This window comes from Sebastes fasciatus, chromosome 15, assembly GCF_043250625.1.
Source record: "Sebastes fasciatus isolate fSebFas1 chromosome 15, fSebFas1.pri, whole genome shotgun sequence".
Taxonomy (NCBI): domain Eukaryota; kingdom Metazoa; phylum Chordata; class Actinopteri; order Perciformes; family Sebastidae; genus Sebastes; species Sebastes fasciatus.
Window position 1 is genome coordinate 9,494,942 of NC_133809.1, and position 23,128 is coordinate 9,518,069.

General features: G+C 40.2%; 3 protein-coding genes across 5 annotated transcripts in view; 1 reads left to right on the forward strand and 2 right to left on the reverse strand.

Moving 5' to 3' along the window:
- Positions 1-1,360: 1,360 nt before the first annotated feature.
- LOC141783362 (RNA polymerase II elongation factor ELL-like) lies at positions 1,361-10,183 on the reverse strand. Its single transcript, XM_074660617.1, has 12 exons — positions 9,914-10,183; positions 7,224-7,268; positions 7,001-7,122; positions 6,153-6,313; positions 4,852-5,156; positions 4,512-4,636; positions 3,743-4,256; positions 3,571-3,655; positions 3,412-3,478; positions 3,003-3,174; positions 2,551-2,595; positions 1,361-2,431 (listed from the first exon to the last, which is right to left on the reverse strand). Exons 1-12 carry the CDS (start codon positions 10,043-10,045, stop codon positions 2,327-2,329), a joined length of 1,878 nt encoding a protein of 625 aa, XP_074516718.1. The 5' UTR covers positions 10,046-10,183; the 3' UTR covers positions 1,361-2,326.
- A 658-nt stretch (positions 10,184-10,841) lies between these two features.
- On the forward strand, positions 10,842-17,364 carry LOC141783275 (uncharacterized). Its single transcript, XM_074660474.1, has 5 exons — positions 10,842-12,016; positions 12,703-12,918; positions 13,428-13,610; positions 14,461-14,677; positions 16,303-17,364. Exons 1-5 carry the CDS (start codon positions 11,960-11,962, stop codon positions 17,151-17,153), a joined length of 1,524 nt encoding a protein of 507 aa, XP_074516575.1. The 5' UTR covers positions 10,842-11,959; the 3' UTR covers positions 17,154-17,364.
- Positions 17,365-19,151: 1,787 nt separating this feature from the next.
- LOC141783182 (single-stranded DNA-binding protein 3) overlaps positions 19,152-23,128 on the reverse strand; it is a 51,742-nt gene continuing 47,765 nt past the window's right edge. For all 3 annotated transcript variants that reach the window (XM_074660280.1, XM_074660279.1, XM_074660281.1), the window contains one exon: positions 19,152-22,709. In XM_074660280.1, coding sequence (XP_074516381.1) covers positions 22,680-22,709 — 30 coding nt within the window. In that variant the 3' untranslated portion in view covers positions 19,152-22,679. The remainder of the gene's footprint in view (positions 22,710-23,128) is intronic.

The window sequence follows — 23,128 nt, forward strand, 5'->3', positions numbered from 1 at the left end:
ATACTCTTATCAACAGGGCAGTGGGCAAATATGCTTGCTTTATGCAAATGTATGTATATATTTATTAATAGAAGTCAATTAACAACACAAAACAATGACAAATATTGTCCAGAAACCCTCACAGGTACTACATTTAGCATAAAAAATATGCTCAAATCATAACAAACTCAAGCCCAACAGGCAACAACAGCTGTCAGTGTGCTGACTTGACTATGATTTGTCCCAAACTCTAGGGATTATCATAAAGTGGGCATGTCTGTAAAGGGGAGACTCGTGGGTACCCATAGAACCCATTTTCATTCACATATCTTGAGGTCAGAGGTCAAGGGAGCCCTTTGAAAATGGCCATGGCAGTTTTTCCTCGCCCAAATTTAGCGGAAGTTTAGACCGTTATTTAGCCTCCTTCGTTACAACCTAAAAATCACGAGTTGCGTCAATGCAATAAAGACATTAGTGGAAACAAATTTGCATTTATCACGTTAACTTTGACAGCATTAATCTAAACTGTTTTAAATCTTTTTGACCAATTCTTTAATTATATTTTCTAACTTTAAGGGTATTTATAAATGCAAGATTTTTTTTTTTTGCATACATCACCTCTAACAAACAATACAGAGAATTATTGACCAAGAACTGATGGGATTTGAGGTGAACCTTGTCTTGCACCCATCTTTAATACAGTACTAATCCATACCCATTCCGTAATATACTGTCTAACTTAAACTTATTTTCTGATAAATACACTGCTAGAGAGTTTTCAGGTTTTGTCATAGACCACCACAAACAGACGAGCCTTTTTTGGTACACCTCCGTTAAATAAAGAAAAAAAGAGAGGATCTTTAGGATCTAAAAGCTTTGCAATTAGTAGGTTCATCAATAGAACGATTTAGGTCTTTGGTGCAACACTCATAGGATATTTATATGTGCTGTACTCCTTATGCAACAGCATGTATCTGTTTAGTTTTGTTGTTCTTCATTTGTTTGTTCTTGACACTGTGTATACCGGGAGCTCGTGGAGATAAATTCATTGTGCTCAAACATCTTTGGCCAGTGAAGCACAGCTCACCAAAGAGTAAATGAAAGAAAAAAGAAATCTTAAAAAAAGAAATAATATTAAAATGCATTTAAATAAAATACATAAAAAAATGTCTGGCAGACCATACAGTAATAAAAACATGTTTGTTGTCTGCTACAGGTGTCTGACTGGAATAGATCATGAGTAACATTTATTCCAGTAATTTAAAACTCTTTACTTATATTTTATTATCTTTATTAATAACTGCATGAGATTTTTGACCGGCCTTGTAAAAGAAAAGCATTATAAATAGGGAAAAGATCATACAAAATGAATACAAATGAATTTATTTGAAACTCTTGACAAAACTTCTGATTTATTCCTCATGCATTCTGTAAAGTACACAGCATGCAACAAAATATTTGTATTTTTTTAATTCTCCACTGCCTACAGTAACAATGACTCCGTAACTTCCCCCTACTCTGATAATTAAAACCAGTTATCTGTTACACTTTTACTGCAAATTCCCTGAATACAACTTCAAGTTCACATTGTGTTTTAACAGAACGGTCTTCTGTGATCCAGGAAAGCCACGAGAGGGACGACACCAGAGGAATACTATGAATCCAGTCCAGAATAAGAAACCATTTCAGGCACTGGCAACACTTTCAGGAGTCATAAGCGAGCACATGTGAATTGAAGAGAACACAACAACACTGATATCATCAAACCCAAAGAACAGATGTCTTCTCAGGATGTGCACATCTGCGTCCCAGTCGTACGAGCCGCCTGGGTATGTACAGCGTGCAGTTATGTCATGCTTCCGGCGTAAACGTTAATGCTGACATGGATAACAGAACACTTAAGCAAATACCCAGGCTGTTAAAATTCACAAACAATACTATGATGGGGGTGTGAATCTACAAAATGTTTTTAGTCTTAGCACCTCATATCCACATGTTTCCGTTTGCATTTTTTAAGAGTGAGAGCTTTAGCCTCAGGAGCCTTTGCGAAACTACTGTTACTCCTTGTGTCACCGTGGTAGCAGCCCATTGGTCAAACCACGTTTTTCCCCAAAGATTTCCCATCTTCTAAGAAAAGATCTCATATTATAGGTCTGCTCTCCCCAGCGTACCACAGCTGCTCTTCACAAATGACTCCCAACCTCAGTGACATTTCCAGCAGGTCTGGTGAGACCACGTTTAGCCATAAAGACCGTAGATTTGAAGCTCGATGGCATTCAGCTCAGCAGCGTGAACCTCCCCCGTCTCAGGGTGATTATTGTACTCTGCGAGTTCACCGGTCTCGCAGTCAGAGCTGCTGTCGGTCGTACTCTGAGATGAGCTTCTTGATGTGGGCCAGTTTGTTGTGGAGATATTCACAGCGAGTCTTGTCCTGGTTGTAGTTAGGGTTGGACTAAAAAGGGACAAAAAAATAAATAAAAGACTTGATTATTTAACAGCAAAGAGAGACGTGGAGTTGCCACATGCAGCAATCTTGGGATAAATATTGACAAGTCTTAATAATGTCGTTACCTTTTTAATTTTGCGATACTCTTGAAGAATTTGATTACGAACCGTCTGCAAGAGAGGAACAGAATAAATTAATACATGTAGACATTTATAGATTTTGTTTGTTTGTTAAAGTTTGCTAAACGTCGTAATACTATGAAAATGTGCCCAGTCTATGAGACATTCCTAATACTATGAATGTGATGGAAAACAAAACAAAACTTAAATTATCTATAGAAATATTTCAAACCACTTAACTTTTAATGCTGCTGCTTTAAAAAAGAAGGAAAAAAAAGGCTTTGCAAACATTTTTGTGAGGAAGAAAATGCGTTCGAGCTCAAGAACAAACACAGGGCGCTTTGGTGAGTAACAGTGAATGTAAACATAACTTTTGTTTGTTTGAAAGAAAAACTCCACAGGACACCTTTAGGGCGCTGTCACAAGTCATTGTGACATTTCTTCATGTTTTTTTTTACCTTGTATTTATGGGATCCGTGGTGTAGCTGTTTGAGCTGCGTGTCCAGCTCCATGAACTGCCGCGTCACTCCGTCAATACGAGCGTGTAGATCTCTGTACTCGTTGTACTCCGTGTTAAAGTCCTGCTTGTAGCTCTGTCTCTGGTCGGGACTGCAAATCACTGTGTACTTCCTGTGCAGAGAACATAAAAGGGATACTATGATCAGATCAGTAGTAAGTACTCACCAGCAGAATACCGTGTTAACAATCTGCAGAGCTTTTGTGCTGCAACAAAAAAAAATAAAAATCTGATTACTAAATCTTTTATCTAAAAATACTTTATTTTATCAATGTGTTACTGTAAAAAAGTTTTGAACACACACTTGGATGCATTTTTGTTGTCAAAGAACCATTAACAGGTATACTTACGATAGATAGTCTGCTTTGTCATTGTCTGTTTGAAGCACACTGGAGTCAAACAAAATTTCACTTGACTCTGAAAGAAAAAAGAAAACAATGTCAAACAATTTGAAAATACTGAAAAATCGACAGGTCACTAGTCACTAGTTGACACCTAACAGCACTCACCTATGCAGTCCATGGAGACTTTGTCTGGACCTTCTGAACTGTGATCTTTTCTCCTTTCTTTCCGCTCTCTCAACCGATCCTTCTCCTTGACAATCAAAAACAAGTCCCAAATTAACAATGCATCACGTGAAACGAATTAACCATAAAGCTAAATAAAAAGTGTTTTTCTTACCTGATCTTTGTGTTTGTGTTTGCTCTTCTTCCTTTTGATTGTGTGTCTGTTCAGCTCAGGCACCATCAGAGCTGACGGAGGGCGATCACAGTTGGGTTGAGGGGGTTCTGCTGCTGTGACTACTGGTTCCTCCTGAACACGGGGAGTTGGTTCTAGCCTCTTGGCCACTTCTGCTTCCTGTTCACAGACCTCTGACAAGGAGCGAAAAAGCTTTCGTGGATCGACCGAGTCCTTTTGCCCGTCGTTCCCCGGCGCTTCTGTGACGTCTTTATGAGCCGCTTGTTCAGTAGGCCTCACTCTTGACCTGCCGCTGGCTGCTTTGCTGGACATGTGGGATATCCTGGGCTTCTTGCTCGCCAGAGGGTCGGTGTATTCTTCTGGCGGGGAAGGTTTTGGACGGTCTGGCGGGGAAGGTTTTGGACGGTGTGCCGGGGAGGAGTTGGGGGTGTCTCGCAGTGGACTGACCTGGGCCTCTGGGACGGTGAGGAGGTTCTGTTGTGGCTGAAACAGTCTCCTGCACAGTAAAGAGAAGGTGATAAATAAACATACTTGCCAACCATCACATTTTTCTTGTTTTTCATTGCCCTCTCCCGGTTTCCTCCCAGGGTCACAATTCTCCCATATTTCTCCCAATTTATGACACATTTTTATACATCTTTTAATTTCTCCATTATCACAACCTGTTTCTAGCGCTGTACAGCATCTTCTTCACAGTTCTCGAGATGCTGCTACAATATGAACATGGTGGCAAGTGTCTTATTAGCATTACCTGACAAAGATGCGTTTAAGAAGCTGCTGGTCTCCTGTGGTGTAGCCTGGCCAGTCCTTCTGCAGCTCCTTGTACAGGCCGTCCTTTAGGACAAATGTGTTGTCTCTGCTACTGAGCTGGCCAACCTGCATACAAATACACACATAAACAAAGCAGAGAAAAGACTTATCTTCAGTGCTCAGTGTACAAATTTATTTCCTTGATCAGGTTAAATTGTTTCAGGGTGACAGTATTTGAAAAAGATGTGCAAAATGATTTTTCTCTAAAGCCCCAAAATGGTTTTCCTTGCATGCTTTTAATGAGACCTGTATTTATCTGGCTAAAGAGGAGAATGAATTACCTCCAACAGTACAGAGTCCAGCGTGTCTTTGTCTCCTGCCGTCAGTCCGTCTTTCTGCAGCCTCAAGATGAGCTCAGGCCTCTTGTACGGCCTCAGAGCCAGCAGATGTGTCAATCTCTCCCTGAGCGGCCTCTCCTGCACTTCGCCCACGCTCTTCCTGTGTGAAGCACAGGCCCCCTTCTTCGGCTTGGACACGGCGACTTGGACACGCCTCTTAATGTTGCTGAGGGGAGACGGGGACGGGTGGCGGGGCTTGGTGAGGCTGGCCAGCGCCGGGGCCGGGGCTCGCACTGTCACCTTCTTGCCTGCGAGGGAGCAGAAAATCAAACATCAAAAGCAGCACTTGTTGCCATATAAAGCAGCAATATGCTTGAGCTTGGCTGAGGTTTCCATCATCAAAGGTAAGTTACCTTTTGCATTCTTAAAATGTTGCACATTAGAAAGTGACTAGGTTGAACATACACTACCAGTTATAAATGTGTGAAACTACTGCTTAAAAGAGTGCTTTTCCAGGCTAGATCTGGTAGGATCAGACACCTGAGAGAGAGGACTTAGTGATCACCATATTTGCCCCGAGGCAGAATTGTGGATAAAAAAGGAGAAGAGAGAAAAGTCCTCATTTCACCTCTTCTGAAACCCACATTCGGGTTACAAGCATTCACACATTCACAGGTCTCAGTGAGCGAAAGCTGCCATCTAATTTAGGAAATAACCACACGGTTGCACAAGCATGTAGTGAGTGAGGAAGTGTGTTTTTGGTACAGGCTTCCTCTGAACTGACAAAATCATCAAAAGTGTGTGTGCGTTCACTGAAACAAGATGACGACGGCTAAAATATATGTTTAGAAGGAAGTGGTTTGGCGGTTAGAAGAAGAAAGACGACGGTGCGGTGACACAAAAAAAAGCTAAATCACTAGTTTTATCATGTGTTTGTATATTTTAGGGAGTATGTTGTGCAGAATAGTCTCTGTATGTTCTGCAAGTATGCTTTCTGAGTTTCCTTTAAAATGACTTTATTAAATACAATAACAATATATACGGTGCTGTATGTGCATGTGTGTGCTGTATAGGAAGTATACGATCAAAAAAAAAAAAAGCTGCAGAAGAAAACAAGACTGTTACCATGTCACTGGTTACCACACATGTTGCTATGGCAACCAATGCAATATGGCTGACTGTATTTCTTTTCCTTTTTTTTTTTTGTTGGATTTTATCAGAGTACAAATTTGTCTCCAGGCCAGTCTTATTCCTTATCTCTTGTATAACCAAGCAGACTCGGGAGTGTTTTCTGTGTTTCCTACCCTGGAAGCGCCCCCCTTGTTTGATGACAATGGCCCCTCGGCTGCGCGTCTCCTCCTCAGCCTGGGCCATGCTCTGACGAGCCTTATCGTACGAGTCATCTGTAGCGTTGACTGTCATCTTTTTCTGAATCACCCCGAGACATGACAGCTCCTCGGCAGCACTGGAAAGGAAAGGAGGACAGCGAGTAAAGACAGCGATCTGACGGAGCTTTCGGGACTCCTTCTATATGTTATCTATTTCAAATGATAGATTGTTTGAGTGCGTATTTGTTTGACTGATGTTTTGATAGTGCTGTGCTTACTACCAAATAATACATCTATCTTTATTTCAACATTATTTTTCGTCAGTTTGGCAACAGCTCCGACGCTTGCTTTTGTATTTGTGTCGGCAGATGTTATGAACAACTCTTGGCATTTATCAAATTCACAACTCTACATTTCCAGGCTTCCTAGACCTGTACAGTCAGGACACCCTGGGTTTTCTGGCATTTAAATAGAGTCTGACAGAGAGACGTTACCAGCAGGGTGACTTTTACACAGCAGTAGGGGGGCGGAGACATTTTAAAACTTGTTCAGAAGTTCAGTTTACTCGATAGTAGCAAGTAAACATATATCAAACATCAGCACTCGTGAATAGGTTTTGAATTCAACACATGCACCACAAAATGTGTCATCTCCCCTATTTTTATGGCATCATTGCTTTGCCTTTTTGCTTTCGAATAACATTTTTGCACCCTTCCGTCTGATGCAAACTCTTATATTTTTTCTTATCATCTAACAATGCCAGATTTAATCTAATTTATATCTAAAAAAGTGTGTGTTTTATATGATTATTTGTTGCGTTTTACCGAGTGCTGAGCTGCTGGAAGCAGTCAAAGCTTCCATTCGGATTATCGCGGGCGACGTTCGTCACGCCAAAGGTGAATATCCTCAATTCATCTCTGTTCTCCGAGCAGGGGACGGTGATTCTCTGTGACACGAAGGGAGACAAGAGGAACAATCAAATCTTCATGCATGACAGGAAATCATTGAATTAGCATTATTGTCAACAGGTCGACCAGTTCCTCTTACCCCTTTGTTGCCGTTAAAACAGATGGTGGGACGGGTAGACAAACCCTGAAGAAAAAAGACAGATCATGGGATTTGAGTGTGTGTTGGAGTCACTAGTAAGCATTCACACACACACACACACACAGATCAGATAACAGACCAGCAAAGACGTATGTGAAACAAAGAGGATGTTTTGTGGTCTGCTTGTATAAGTGCTACATCTTCCTCCATTGTGGTTTCATTACTGCTATTACTCAACACATTTACTTTGCTGTCTGTAGGCTGTTGTTCTCCATGTCTGACAGTATGACAGTGGTTCCCGACATTTTTTTTTTGGTACCCCGTTTACTGGTTATTGTGACGACCAGCGATGCACAGATCTTCTCTCCTGATACCGATTATGACACCTCAACTCTGGTTATCAGCTGACACCGAGTACCAATCCAGTACCAAGCTATCCATTTCCCAAAATATTAATCTGTATTACTCACCTGCATAAGTGCTCATTTCCCCCTAAACACAGATACGCTGATATAGGTTTCTAACCAACACCATCATAATTTCTAATTTTCAAATGAAGTGAGTAATCCACAATGTACCCCCTCCCTGGGATACACGTACCCCGGTGTATCCTTCCTGACATTCGTGCATGATGTGCCCTTTAAATAAATTCAATTTGATATTGAAGAGGGCACTGGTTAAGGTCATTACGACCTGCTGCTCAAATACAGCAGCTTGTCACATGAGAATACGGTGAACCGAGGGAAATAAAAGAACACAGCCTGTCATCTCTCAGAGGGGTGAATTAGCCTGTAAGGAAACGGCAGAAATGACACGTCTGCAGCTCGGGACGGAAACTATGTCGATGACTAGAATCAAATTGACCTTATCATGGAGAGGGATTTGTGAGTCCACCTGTTGATGAGTGCAGAGAGTGAGGTGGCTGCCAGTACTGGAGGTGATCAGACCACCAAAGAGGGTTATGAATAACCACACTTAAAGCCAAATAAAGAAGCCTGATATATGCAACAGCGATGCATGTGCATGTTAGACTCTGTGTTAGGTGTTTTCCCCTCCTTCCTGTCTATCTCATCATAACAAGAATAACCAGAGGTATGACAGGAGCAGTGCGGTTGTCACCCTTTCATCAGAAACTGGGTAATTTCCTTCACTGAGGAGTTTCCAATCTGTGTTACAAGGAATTACAGAATAGAGGAAGTGTATATGACTGCTCTCTGCTCATCAGACTTCCTGCAGTGTGTCTGATTCATTTGTGATTAACTAGGTCAAATAGTTTGAACCTGTCCATCTGTCTCTATGAAGCTACACTGTGGATAAAAACTCCATTCATGTTTACAAAAAATTTGAGAAGTACTCCATCCAGGGAATGAAATTAGCACCTGCCACCTGCCAAATACACGGTAAATGTTGGGTGTGGCAGGTACAAATTTCAGGTCACCTGCCACCATGGCAAACAGAAATATTATATTAAGAATATTTGAGCCGAATAAAATGATTGAACGGGCTTAGAGTCCTGCATTTTATTCTTTTTTTGTCAGAGCATTTGATTTATTGATTGCGTCGGGGTGTAATGAGAATTTCAACAACTATAATAAAACATGTTTTTGAAGAATATTACCAACTCTAGCTTTAAGGTTACGTGATATATTCCATATTTCTACTGTCTTAACAAATCTAAAGCATTCTACATAGATTTCAAAAGTGTCAGACAAAAGTATTGAGTGCCCGGTAGAAATTTTCAGTGACGAGGAAAAAACTTAAAGGTCCCATATTGTAAAAAGTGAGATTATCATGTCTGTTATAGTATAATGCAGGTTTAAGTGCTTTATAAATACTGTGAAAGTATTGAAACAATCAATATACGGAGAAATACGCACAGCCCGTATTCAGAAATTGTGCGTTTGAAACAAGCCGTCAGGATTTCTGTCCATTTGTGATGTCACAAATATACAATATTTAGACCATGACACGGTTTTTAAGCGTAAACATTCTTAATGAGTCCCAGTTTATATCCGGTTGCAGTGTATGTGTATGTCATCAGCTGACAGGAAGTAAACATGGACCCAAACTGTTGCCTGGCAACGCAAGTCCGTTGAAATGAGCTAAATCGGAGCGTTTCATACAGAGCATGAATACAGGTATATTGAAGCTGACAGTATGAGGAAAATAAAGTTTTTTTTTAACATTACAGCATGTAAACATGTTCTAGTAGAAACATAAAACACAAGTATGAACCTGACAATGAGCATGATATGGGACCTTTAATTTCAGACCCTGACTCCATCAATGAAATGCCAAAATACCCTACTACTACTACCTTCCTTCCTCCTTCCTTCCTTCCTTCCTCCCCCCTCACAGCCTGTTTCCTTTCTTCTCTCCTCGACTGATTAACATTCATAATACTTGGCCAGCAGCAGCTTGTAACGACTTGGCCAGCAGCTTGTTACAAGCATCATCACCACACAGAGGGAAGAGGTTTCCGCATTGTATTATGCAACATGTATTTTCCATTTCATAGCTTTAAAAGGAGACAACAACTTCGTGCTGAAATCACACAACCCGCCTTCTTTTAGGCTTTTGTTCTTCCCCACTTTTAAAGTAAAGGGTTTGATGAAGTGGTACAACAATATGAACCACTACTGTAGTGTTTTAGTTGAATAAATGAGGAGTAATGTGTGTATAAAGCTCACCTTGCTGTGGCTAAAGGAGCCGACTGCTCTTGCCGCGCTGTCAGTGAGTTTGACATGAAACACAGAGACGTTACCGCGGTTCACTTTACCGCTGGACAGTCCGTAACACTCGTTCTCCTTCAGCAACGACATCCCGTCCTAAGTTACCCCCTTTGCCCACCTGCCAGGCTTATTCCGGACCCGAACTCAACCCAAATAAACAAACAAACATCCAGAGAGAGAGAGAGATAAAGAGCTAAACACGGTTCCGTGTGGCTGCTCCTCCGCCGCGCGCTATTCTGGAGTAGATCGCGTTACGTCATCACGGCTGAAGAGATCTGATTGGTCCAAAGACATAAATAAACCCCTACGTAGGTCTTACGTAACCACTTCCACTTTTTATATGCCTCCCCTAATTCTCTTCCTTTCACACATAAAGGGAGTTTCTTCTGTCGTGTGAGTGAGAAACAACAGGTCATTCATATTTTTGTAGGTAGATATATATCTATATATATATCTATATATATATATAAATATATATATAGATATATATATATTTCTTTAGGTAGATATATATATATCTTTAGGTATATATATTTATATATATATATTTCTTTAGGTATATATATATATATAAAGAAATATATATATATATCATATATATATATATATTTCTTTATGTAGAAATATATATATATTTTTTCTTTAGGTAGATATATATATATATAATTTTTTTTCTTTAGGTAGATATATATATATATATATTTCTTTAGGTATATATATATATATAAAGAAATATATATATATTATGTATATATATATATTTCTTTAGGTAGAAATATATATATATTTTTTCTTTAGGTAGATATATATATATATATATATATACATATATATATAATTTTTTTTCTTTAGGTAGATATATATATATATATATGACAAATTGGAGAAGTAATTATTTTTTTAATTCTGCTTGATGTTTGTCGGTGTTGTTATTGGGCTGTACAGGATATTGCAACAAACTTTAGCTTGAGAGGCTCAGTTGGGTGTTTATCTCAGTCTGTACATCTCATATTGATTTTATAAAATCTCTTAAAAGTGTGACCCCTGGTTGGAAAGTTAGTAGTAAAAACTAACAGGGGTGGAAAGAGAGAGAGAGAAGTACTTTACTGATAGTAGTAGTATACAACCATGTTCTTTTCCATGCAAGAACACTTCTAATTTTAAAATCTACAATTTAAAAAATACTGCACAAGTGAGACACTATATGTTGCAAATGAGTACGACACAGACTCAGCTAAAAGTAAAATTACTGACTTTCAAAAATACTTTCAAAAGCACAAGTACTCTGAAAAGCTGCAGCATACAGAAGGGGGCCATTGTTTCATGCCCATTCATGACATGTTTGCATGTTAAGAATGCAGGGAAATTAGATTAATATGCTTCCCTGTTGCTCATGCATGCTGCTAATTTTGTTAGCTCCAACTAATTGCTGTTTGACTTAATTGCACATCTGGTATCTGAAGTGTTTTCCTGGAGTCAGACGAGCTCGGAGCCGGTCTCTCTCTCTTTCTCTCTCTCTCTCTCTCTCTCTCCTCTTTCCCACTTTGCCATTTTGAAATCATTCATGTCAGATGTATTTAGTGGAGCAGCTCGGTGCTTTGCAGAGAACAAAAGACATAAAAACTGAAAAATACAAAAGGCAGAACAAGCACATCACAAATGGTTTGATACAGATGACCTGCTGTGTGTGCATTTGAAATTCAGTGTGTGTGTGTGTGTGTGTGTGTGTGTGTGTGTGTCTGTCTCTGCCTGTGTTTGAACGCAGACGGTGGTCAAAAGGCAGATGAGAACTGTTCAAAGCTGACTCATATCAAAGGGCCTCTGACTCTTTGTAGCACAGTGTCTGCAACAGGTGACATTTTGGGCTCAAAACCTTTTATAACTTTGAACGCTCACTGTGGGACCGAAACCTCCCCTTCAGACACAGCAGGGACGGAGGGGACAGATCAGGACAGAGCCGTTACAGAGGGAGAGGATGAAAGTTAGTGTCCACTCACTCTCGCTATGTTCTGCAGTTTGCTGCAGGCCAGCAACATGAGGACGCTTCATCCAAGAGCCCAAGTAAATGTTTTAAAGGATAGGATGAAATAATGGCACCATGAACTCAGGATGACTGCTGTCTTCTGGTTTGTATTAGAGGAACAGGTAAATAAGAACTGAAGAGGGAGCGTCAAGGTGAGTTTATTGTTTCAATAGTTTCCCATTTTGGGATCAATAAAGTACATCTATCTATCTATCTATCTACTATTTGTACTGTGGATGGTGTATGCATCTATATATTACCCTGTGGATACCTACGTGTCCATTTTTGTAAACATTTGTAATAAAACATTTTTAGTTCATTTTGAATAACTTGAATCTACACTTACCTATAATAAATGATATCTGTGTCCAGTTTGTCTTGTTTATTGATGTAATAAACATTTTATTGAAAGTTTTAACAAAGAAAACAGACAGATAAGGACTACTTAACCTTAGTTTATGTGAACATATCATACTTTCATATAATGTATTTTGGTTTGTAGATTTTTTAAACACTGATAAAAGAATATTATCTGGAGAATATTATTATTATTGTTATTATTATTATTATTATTATTATTATTATTATTATTATTATTATTATTATTATTGCCCTTTCAACTATATTTTCAGAAAGATGTCCAGGACAGGCAGTAAATTTGAATATTGTAGCATAGTGAATCTTTGTTAGTAAAAATACAGTCTGACTTACGTTAACCCTCCAGGCCATGGGCGACCCCCTGTCAGACTGCAGCCCCCTCATCAGTGCAGCAGCCTCCTGTAAGATCCGTCTGGTCCGCCTGCTGGTGGAAGGTGGCGCTCAGGTCAACCGATGCAACCCAAAAGGAGAGACCCCTCTGCTGGCTGCCTGTAAGGCCCTTAGAGGAGAGCCTGCTGGGCCGGAGACGCTGAAGCTCCTCACCTACCTGCTCCAGAACAAGGTCAGTCTGCAGTGAGAGTTATATCTCCAATTTCAACTCAGAATATATGCAATCTACAGCATGCAGGTTTTCACTGAAGTATTATTGATTTAGATGTATTTCTAATGCATAATAAATGTTTACCTGCAGTGAGAGAGGTATGCGGTACTAATGCATAGTAAACAGGTTGCTGATGTTTGCAGCTCTGCTTGTGTCATCCATCCTGTGAACACACAGAGATGTGAGATTAAAGTGTCATCATATGCAGATTACATATATTTTTTTTTATGAAGTTTAGCTTTAGACACCTAATTCTCACTGGGCCATTGCTGAGGCTTCATGGGATAGTTAGTTAGTTCTTTTATTGACACAAAAAGATAAAACATTTGGGTCCAAACAATATACAAAACAAAGAAAAAACATAATATACACAATAAACCCAATAGCAAAAATAAAGAAACTTTAAAAGGTATACAAACTTCTTGAGTTTTCGTCTTCTTCTATCAACTGTCCTCCTTCATACCCATCAGGCAGATCCAAACGCTCAGGACCGGGCCGGACGCACCCCTCTGATGTACGCCTGTATGGAGCGAGCAGGAGCTCAGGTGGCGTCCGCCCTGCTGGCTGCAGGAGCTGACCCGAGCATAGAGGACTACTCTGGAGCCTCAGCACTGGTGTACGCCATCAACGCACAGCACCAGCCCACACTGAAGGTCAGTACATGTGGTGGAGACTGGTGGAGATGGAGGAAAAAGAAATTGGAGTAAAGCATCTAAATAGACATTTTTTCCCTATTTACTGTATGATGATGTGTAAAGATTTGTCTATGTTAACTGGAAGTTAACAAAGCTGCAAAAAATGCTTAGTTTAGGCCCTATCTAGCAGTGCTGGAAGAGGTATTCAGATCCTTTACTTAAGTATAAATACCACAATGTAAAAATGCACCACTACAAACTACAGTGCTGCATTCAACATTTTATAACATTATATATTATTAAGGATTATAAGGATTATTATCATTTATGCATTCATTTCTTAGGAGTGTTTTAATGATGTAATATGTCAAGGTGGAGCTAATTTTAACTTATTTATATACCTTTGGGTACTTTAATCTATAACAATGCATCAGTGTTTATAAATTGATCATGTGTTTTGTATTTAAAATCTTAATTTTAAAAGGAACTTTAAACTGTCAAATAAAAGCAGTGGAGTGAAGAGTACAATATTTCCCTCAGAAATATAGAGGAGTTAAAGTATAAAGAGAGAGATTGAGATCAATGGGATTCACCTGGTTAAATAAAGGTTAAATAAAAAAATATATATATATAAAATAAAATAGCATATAATGAAAATACTCCACTAAAAGTACCTCAATTTTTAAACTTTTTAGTGGAAGGTTTAATGTTTTAAAAGATGTTCCTCCCTACAGATATAAAGGAATCACTGAATCTTTTTAAATGATGAATCATCATGAAAAACAGTTCAAATGTGTAGATGTTGAATATCGGCCACCATCAAACCCCAAAGCCAATCAATACCTCAGCAGCACTGTGTGTCCTTCAGGTGCTGATGGACGCCTGCCGGGCCAGGGGTCGTGACATCATCATCATCGCCACGGAGATGGGTGTGAACGGAGGCCCGGTGACCAGGCGTTACCTGAATGTTCCTCCGTCTCCTGATACCTCGCCGGTGTCCTGCATGTCCCCGTCTGACATCGTCCTCAAGACGGGCTCACCCAACTCACCTGAGGGAGAAAACATCTTCAACTTCAGAGGAACCAGTGAGTGATGCTGAATGTTTTGAATTACAGATTAAAGAACATACTATTGCATGCATACTACACAAACATACTACAGTTTTGGATGGTTTAGTTCAGTTACAGCACGCTTTACATCCCCCTGCAGGAGTTTGAAACTTACTTGAGACACTTGATATTGGAGGTAATTGATCACACTGAGCATTATGTCCACTCTTGCTTTTGTACAAGTCACGTTATCGTTGCATGGTTTTAATTCTACAAAACTGATCATGTCGATTTGACAATTGACATTTGGTTCCCACTTCTAACAAGGCTTGTGAGCCAATAGTAAAACGACGTTGGTATCACGTGGTATCTCTGGGTCGTCAGTTAGTGTGGAAATAACAAATAAATGGCTGAGATTGGCGGTAAGTACCTGGCAACGACTTGTTGTGAAGTGAATGCAATGGCAGGGAAGAGGGAATGCGACATCTAGTGGCTGAATGTCATCAATGTTATTAATAGCACCTTTAAACATCTGCCAAGACACTTTTAATTTCAGCAGAATGGTCCTTTAATAGCTCAATAATTGAGAAAAACTAAGTTACATTAGTGAGTAATCTTCCTTCCTCAAACACACTGTGTCTTAACTCAGGATCTGTATAATATTATGCAAGCTTCCTGGGTTTCTCACCTTGATGTTGAGATCAGTACCATCAACAGTACTCAGTATGCAGACACCGTGTCCCTCCTGGATGTAGCAGCGCTGTGTTTAACAAAGGCAAGTCTAGACAGGGGAGAATAAATTCCTGGTGGCTGAAATCATTAGCTGAGTGCTGAGCTCATTCCTGAGGAGACGAGATGAAAATGTGTTGTCAGGGTGAGGTGGAGCTAAATCTGGTGGCGCATTAAGATAAAAGAAGCAACCTTTCTTCTGCTACAGGGGAACTGACACTTAGAAAACTAAGAAGAGTGTCTTTAAATAAAGTTTGATTTAGGGTGTTAGAGGAAAGATTTGAGGATGAAGTGATGGACGGTGAATTTAAGATGAATCCCCTTTACAAGCTGTGCACAGAGAATGTATAGGTGTGTGCTTTTAGCCACACTAGGGATGGTAATGTCAGTCATAACTATATTTTCTTAAGTGTATAATCACCTGAAACTAAGAATCGAGTGCAAAACTGTGGTACTGCCAGCCGCCGTCTGACTTCCGTTGCTCCTAAAGTAATGTTATTATGGTAAGGATGACCTCTGAGCGAGGCGAATGGCATTACCACGGTGTTGCACTCGGCGGCTCACGTTACCGCTGTCTTGGAAAGGGAGGAGTGAGCGGAGCGGTACTCAGTTGGTTGCAATCTGCAACCACACCACCAGATGCCGCCAAATCCTACACACTGTCCCTTTAAGTCAATTTTACTTATTTACAGTATAGTGGCCCAAAATCACAAATTTGCCTCAAAGAGCTTTACTATCTGTATAGCATGCGACACCCTCCATACTTAGACCGTCGATTCGGATAAGGAAACCCGTTAATGGGAGAAAAAAAATGGAAGAAACCTGCAGGAAGAAGATGGACAGATATGCAAAATGCAAAAGGACACACATTTCTTCTCAACCACTTCCGTATGTTTGCTTTTTATTCACCGTGTCTTTTTCACTTCCTTCAGGTAAAAGAGGAAGCAGCAGCAGCAGCAGTAGCAGCAGCAGACATCCCTCCTGTGAGCTGAGCCCGTTGAGCCAGTGTAGCACTCCACCGGCCAGACAGAGAGTGTTATCTGAACCATGGCTGGCCATTCACAACCTGGCCTGTCTGAACCGGGCTTACGAGGAGGGCATGAGGGAGAGTGGCCAGCGGGAGGAGGACGACAGAGAGGATTCTGGGAGGGGGGATGAGGAGCCACAGATTCATCAGTCCAGGATGGAAGAGAGGAAGGAGAGCGTGGTTCAAAGGAGGGATAACAGATATGGAGGAGAGAATTACAGCAGCTGCCGGGAGGATTTCCTTCCGAGGCTCTCTCAGTCGGTTCTCTCCCTCACAGAGATGAGCTCGTCTCAGGCATCCCCGAGCAGACTGTTCCCTAAGAGGTGTTTGACACCTGGAGGTTCAACGTTGGACAACATGACCTTAAAGAGTTGTGCTGATAAGCTTCCCGCCTGCTTGTCTCCTCACTCTCAACTCCGCAGGAACACCCTCCCTTCTGTCATGGTGGTTCCTCCTCCGCTTCACCTCCCGCCTTTAGTCGACCAATCGGCCTCCCACCTCCAGGTTCCCACTTCTAAAAGCAGGAGCATGGTGTTCCTGCCTCACCCGCCCAGCTCCTCTCCACCCTCCTCTTCATCCAGAGCATCTGCGAGGCCGGCGTTGCTCCCTCGGCGGCCGCTCGCCTCCTCCGTCACCTCCCTGGTTGCTGCTCCGGCTTCCTGCTGCAGCGAGAGGAGCAGCAGGTCACCGCGTCGCCACTCGGTACAGCTTGAACAGATCAGAGGAGGAGGAGGAGGAGGAGGAGAAAGCATTTAGGCCTTCATCCCTCCATAATGTGGTTCTCTGACAGGAGAAAGCATAAAGTTCAAGCAGCAGCCTGAATATGGGATTGGACTGGACAATGTTTGAAAGCACAAAGCCTCAAAACTCCAACTGAGTAAATCATTTTAAGATGCCATTATCACAAAAAACTGTTATTTGTTTGTAACAGAAGTGCGAAACAAACCAGTCAAATATAAAAAAATAAAATTACATTGGAAAAAAAAGTTTTTGCTATGTTTGTGCCTCTGTATATTTGGTTCGGTATTACTGATTACAAACATTTACTCTAAAGCGTTTCCTTACAGAAGAGACCAGGAGAGTTGAACAGATTAGTTGATCAAACATTTACTTGATTGACAGAGCAGCAATGATTGTGATGACAAAAAAAAGAAAATAGAAAAAAATATCAATATTATAAAAAAATAATAACAAAAAAAACTAGGCAAAAATGTAAAAGATAAATAATTAAATGAAAAATAGGCAAAATGCAAAAAACATAAATAAATAAAGAATGGGCAAAAATATAATACACAAATAAACAGGCAAAATTGTAAAATAAAATAAATTTTAAAAATGGGCAAATATGTAAAATAAAATAATATAAATAAAAATAGTCAAAAATATTAAAAAAAGAAAGAAAAAAAAGAAAAGAAAAGAATAATCAGTTTCGGGGTTCTCAAATGTGAGTATTTTTTTTGGTTTTCTTTGTCTTCTTTGATGGTAAACTGAACATCTCTGAACAAAAACAACAAAAAACAAATCAACAGAGCAATTAAGTTCATCTTTAAAAAATAAACCATGGCTGTCAAAAATAAGTTTTTAATCCAGTGATTCCCAACCTTTTTTTGAATTGTGACCCTTTATAGCGACCTACTGACACCTTCTCACAGCTTTCATATCCAATGCTAATTCAATCAAATTATGTTTGAGGATTGCTTGTTTTTAGGTCTGAAATTGTAAAACTCACCCGTTATGGCAACAAAAAGCAAATATTTTAGAAAATCTTAGAAAATACACAATTGTTTTGTAACAAATATACTTTTTCTTCCTCCCTACCAAGCATTTTCCAACCCCTCTGATTTGTCTTGGGGGTCTTGACCTCTAAGTTGGGAACCACTGGATCAATCTGTAACCAGTAATCAAAAATCTATAGATAGCATTTTGGATTTGAGGAATACATTTTATTATCCTCATCACAAGATAAAGTAAATCTAGGAGAAACACTGGAAAATGTAACATTTTAAAGGGACTATTTGTAACTTTCAGAAATGCTTGTTAACAGCGACACCTGTGGCCGTGAAATCAACGAAAGTCAGCGTCGGGCTCGCGCTTGCTCGCTCTCAATATACCTGAACGAGCATCGCTCAAAACAGTGAGGCGACACACGTCAGCTAAAACCGCAATATCACTCTATATTTCAGCTGCTTGGCAGTAATGTTAGCTGACCAGACGAAGGTCTCTCCATGAACATGATTTAGATCTGATCCTAGTGTTGGCTTTTCCTGCCTAAGTGCAGGCTGAGGCAGCGGGGCTCTGCAGCGTGTCTCCCTGCTCTCTCTGCCCGCAGCCGGAGAGAGCAGAGGAGACACCGGCACCCGGTCGGTAACGAGAAGACAACGTAACTCTCTGCAGAGCTCCGTCACTTCACAAGACACGGAACACCTCTGTTGGTCTGGAGGAGCTGCAGCAGTTATTTCTGCTCAAACGTCCCCTGTGCATTCACTAGATATTCTCAGAGCTAAACTAACTCTTCTGCAGTGTGTAGTGAGCGCGCGTTCACGTCTAGAGGTGGAGCGAGCTGAGCGAGAACGCGCGTGCTTTTCTGAGTGAAGGCGAGCAGACAGAGGAGGAGGGTACAGCGGCTACATGCGAGCGCGCATATGCGAGCACGCACGTGTGCCAACCCGCTACATTTATACGCTTACAAAGTTACAAACAGTCCCTTTAAGGGGTCAAATCACAACTGTATACGTCCAGTGAAAGAAGTGCATGTTCATGGCAAAAGGAGTGAAGTCATTTTATTTGTTTTTAATATGTATCTACAACAAGGGGGACACAGGCAAAAACGACTGACAACTTGATGAAAATTAAAACAAAACCAAAAAAAAAAAAAAAAACATTTATTATCAATGCAATTTTCCCACCTTTTTTTTTCCAATAAGCAACATTTTTTTGTCTAAAGAAACTTTACAATATAAAGAAACATACGAAGAAGGAACCTCTCATTTTACTACACGAGACATTTAGGATCTGAAACTACCCTAACATGAGATACAAAGCAACTCCCCAAGGACAGACTGCCTCATATTCAATACTGCTTTGTCATCAAGAGGAAAAAAAAAAAATGAGGAACTGAACAGAAAAATCTTTACTCCCCTCAAAAAATGTTCCTCTCTTAACCCTCCCTACCCCTGAATGTTACAGTATTATACATCAGCACAATAGAAATACAGAAATGATCAACGTTGTGACGGCTTTACTTACAGGACAGAAAGATAGAGAGAAGTTCGACTGCATTTTATACAACAGTATTTCAAAGTACAGGGGAGGAAACGCCTGTTCTCTCTCTCTCTACCTCTTCTCAGAAACAAATCTGTCCGTTATTTTTTTTTTCTCTTTACTTTCCCAAAAACATTTCTCCCCGCCCCATTTTTAAATAGATAAAAAAAAAAAATCCTTCATAGTAAAGTCTGTACTCTGGTCCCTGGTGTGTCAGATTGAGAGCCCAGTGTGGCCTGCTTTCGAGGGTAGACGTGGAAGTTTTATTATGAAAAACTGGCCTCTTTTGCTCTGTTCTTGCAAAATTCCCGGTCAAACACAGTGAAAAATACGCCTGTTTTGTGGCTTTTTTGGCCACTTTGCTCCAAATTTTCCAACAACAGAGGCAGAGGAGGGAGGCTTCTGGACGAGAGTCATGTTTAAATTGAAAAGATTTGTCGAGGAAATGTGTGTGACAGTTGAGTTTAGCTAAAGGCGTCCAAACACTGCAAAAATTGTCCAAACTCGTCCTCCCCCTCGACGCTACAGCTCTGACGCGCCACGTCCGTCTGTGATGAGGTGAAATAGCATAATAGTCTATAGCAGCTCCAGTTTCTGATTCTCATCATCTCTGAACAAACACACACACAGTTAACCCCGAATCAGCACGTTTTCTGATCAACTGTTTGTTGTGATTTGAAAATATCAAAACATGTCAATGATATCAAAATGCATTTTACAGTATTTACAAAAAAATTAAAATCAAAAAGATGGAGAGAGTTGTACAAAAAAACAAATCAGAGAGAGGGAGGTGATGAAAGTGAGTGTGTTGATGCTGGCCTGTTGGAAAGGTGAGAAAAGGGGGGAGAAAAAGGACGGTTCTTCTTCAAGATGAGCGAAAGGGAGTGGGAGGCCACTCGTTACAGTCAACAGAGCAACGCCTTCCTGCTTCGCTCCGACATAAAAACGCCAAGCAAGAGAGAGCCAGAAGTCCTTTCAGAGGGAAGTACGACAACATGTCTGCAAGCTAAACCGACTGGTGTGTAAAAGCAAAAATCCCCGTAAAGCACAGACATACATCACAGTGTGTTGAGGACTCAAACAAAAACAATCCGAGTGTTCACTACAGGTCAGCAGAGACGATAACGCAGCCTACGCACATGTCGGAGTGAACAGTAACCTATAGTGGAAGCAGCATGAGTGTGTGTGTGTGTGTGTGTGTGTGTGTGTGGGGGGGAGGTCTTCAGCACCTTCAGGGCTCGGATAGAGGGCTCTAATGATGAGGAGACGCTGCTGACTGGATCTGCATATTTACACAGTTGCTACTAGTTCTGCAATTAACAAAAAAACAAAAAAAAGGGGATAACACTTTAAAAAAAAAAAAAAAAGTAACATGATTCATAAGACAAATTTAAAGTACATAAATAAATAGAGCTGTGCATTTCACTGCATGGAAGCTACTAAAACAGGAGCCGCTTCTTCTTCTTCTGGTTTGGATTATTGAGCTAGAAATTTGGTAACACTTAATTTTACAAGTCTGCATATTTCATAGTAATTAGGTGATAATAAGCAAGTAACCTATTTGAAATTTCTTTGGAATTACTGCTTAATTACTCCAATATTTAACTACTAATTACTTTATTATAAACATTATTTAATAATTAGATTCCGCTATTTCCCAATAGTGATGAAGTGGTGATTAATTTAACACATTTTCAGGAAAATAATACAAAGTTAATTACTTTATTTCCATGTCTGCTGATAAATAGATAATAATTAGCAAATAACTTATTTAAAAAACTCCCTGAATCATTACATTAGTTACCAGGTTACATTTGTGTAGACAATAAGTCACCCAATGGTGAGATTTGTGCCTAATCAGAAGTGTCTTTTTATTAGTTTTCCACCTCCGAATGAAGAGCAGCGCACAGCCGCTTCTCAAGCCTAAGGGCCCTATTTGAACCATTATATGATCATTATTAAATAATATTTAGAATAAAGTAATTGTTGATAAATTTTGAGGTAAATATTGGGGTAATTTCCAGAGAAATTTCAAATAGTTTACTTGCTAATCATCACCTAATTACCATGAAATTTGTGGACCTGTAAAATGAAGTGTTACCAAAAATGTAGATGTTTGCTAAAACTCTGAGAAAGACTTAAAAAAAAAAAAAAAAAGGGCCAATCAGTACCGAGATGGATCAAATCTAACCTGCAGGGGGCAGCGTGCTCCCACGGAGCCACATGTTTCACAGCAAATGATTTGTGTGCTGTCTTCATCATAATAATGTGCCCTTAGCAATATCTTAAAATGATCATACCAATATCATTAATAACAATAATACAATAATAAAAATAGCAATGATACAATACATACACAAAAAAAAATGAAGGGAAAAAAAAAAAGTTCACTGATCATCACAACACCTCTGTTAAAAATGTACACACAGAGAGAACAATGTGGGAGGCGAAGGGGTCGTTTCATCCGACCCCTCAACTGAATCCGTCGGGAGGAACAGCTATGAAAAAAAATAAAATAAAAGACGATTAAAAAGTCCAAAGAGAAGCTTCCAGGCAGCTGTGTCCTCCAGTCTCCTCTTTTCTCTCTGTTTGTCCTCCTTCCTTCGCTCATTGTCTAGAACCTGACAGGAAGCCAGGGAGGCCAGGGCCGGAGTCAGAGAGGAGGCTCTTCCTGTTGCTCTGTGACTGCTTCCTATTCAGACCAGTGGCCATCTTGCATGCTCCAGGAGGGCCCGTCTTAATTAGAGTCCCAGCGTGCTCCAGGGCCGTCCCAGAGGGCTGTGTGGCCGGAGAGTTCCCGAGGGCGAAGGGAAAAGGGTGGTGGTGGTGGAGGTGGGGGAGATAGCGGATCCCGTTATGGGTGTAGAGGGTGTGTGTGTTAGGAGGGGAGGTGGTCCAATCCGAGGTGAAGTAAGGATTGAATTGAAGGAGAAAGAAAAAAAAAAAAAAAAAATCAGGTGCAGGGGTACAAAAAGAGGAAGGGGAAATAAAGAAAAATACAAAAAAAAGGAAAAAATAAAATCACACACTCATCGTCATGTTGGGTGAATACTGAAAAGAGAGAGAGAGGGAAGGGGGGAGGAAGGCACAGATGAGTGGATATGTCACTGACAACATGAGAACACCAGAGGGCGCTCAGACCCAGACCTGCAGAGCGACAGGAAGCACAGACTCAGCCTCTGATACAAGAAGTCAATACTGTGCAACCATTCAGTCAGATTTCTGATGATAAGGGCTGGGTATTGAACTTCAATACCTTTTTGGTACAGACAGAATTTGTAAATGGCACAGAGCATCAGAAGCAGTCAGACTCATAGTCTTGTTTACTAGGACTATTAATCAATACAAAGATTTAATCACAGATTTTTTTTTCTGTTCAAAATGTACCTTAAAGGGAGATTTGTCAAGTATTTAATACTCTTATCAACATGGGAGTGGGTAAATATGCTTGCTTTATGCAAATGTATGTA

Bases quoted from the DNA above. Each gene is read 5' to 3' on its own strand.
- LOC141783362 (XM_074660617.1), bottom strand. From the start codon at position 10,045: ATGTCGTTGCTGAAGGAGAACGAGTGTTACGGACTGTCCAGCGGTAAA. The intron at 5,157-6,152 runs GTAGGAAACACA...GCTCCCTCGCAG, and splicing joins ACAAGGGGGGCGCTTCCAGG to GCAAGAAGGTGACAGTGCGA. The intron at 2,432-2,550 runs GTAACGACATTA...GTCCCTTTTTAG, and splicing joins AGTATCGCAAAATTAAAAAG to TCCAACCCTAACTACAACCA.
- LOC141783275 (XM_074660474.1), top strand. From the start codon at position 11,960: ATGTTCTGCAGTTTGCTGCAGGCCAGCAACATGAGGACGCTTCATCCA. The intron at 12,017-12,702 runs GTAAATGTTTTA...TTAACCCTCCAG, and splicing joins CGCTTCATCCAAGAGCCCAA to GCCATGGGCGACCCCCTGTC. The intron at 14,678-16,302 runs GTGAGTGATGCT...CACTTCCTTCAG, and splicing joins CTTCAACTTCAGAGGAACCA to GTAAAAGAGGAAGCAGCAGC.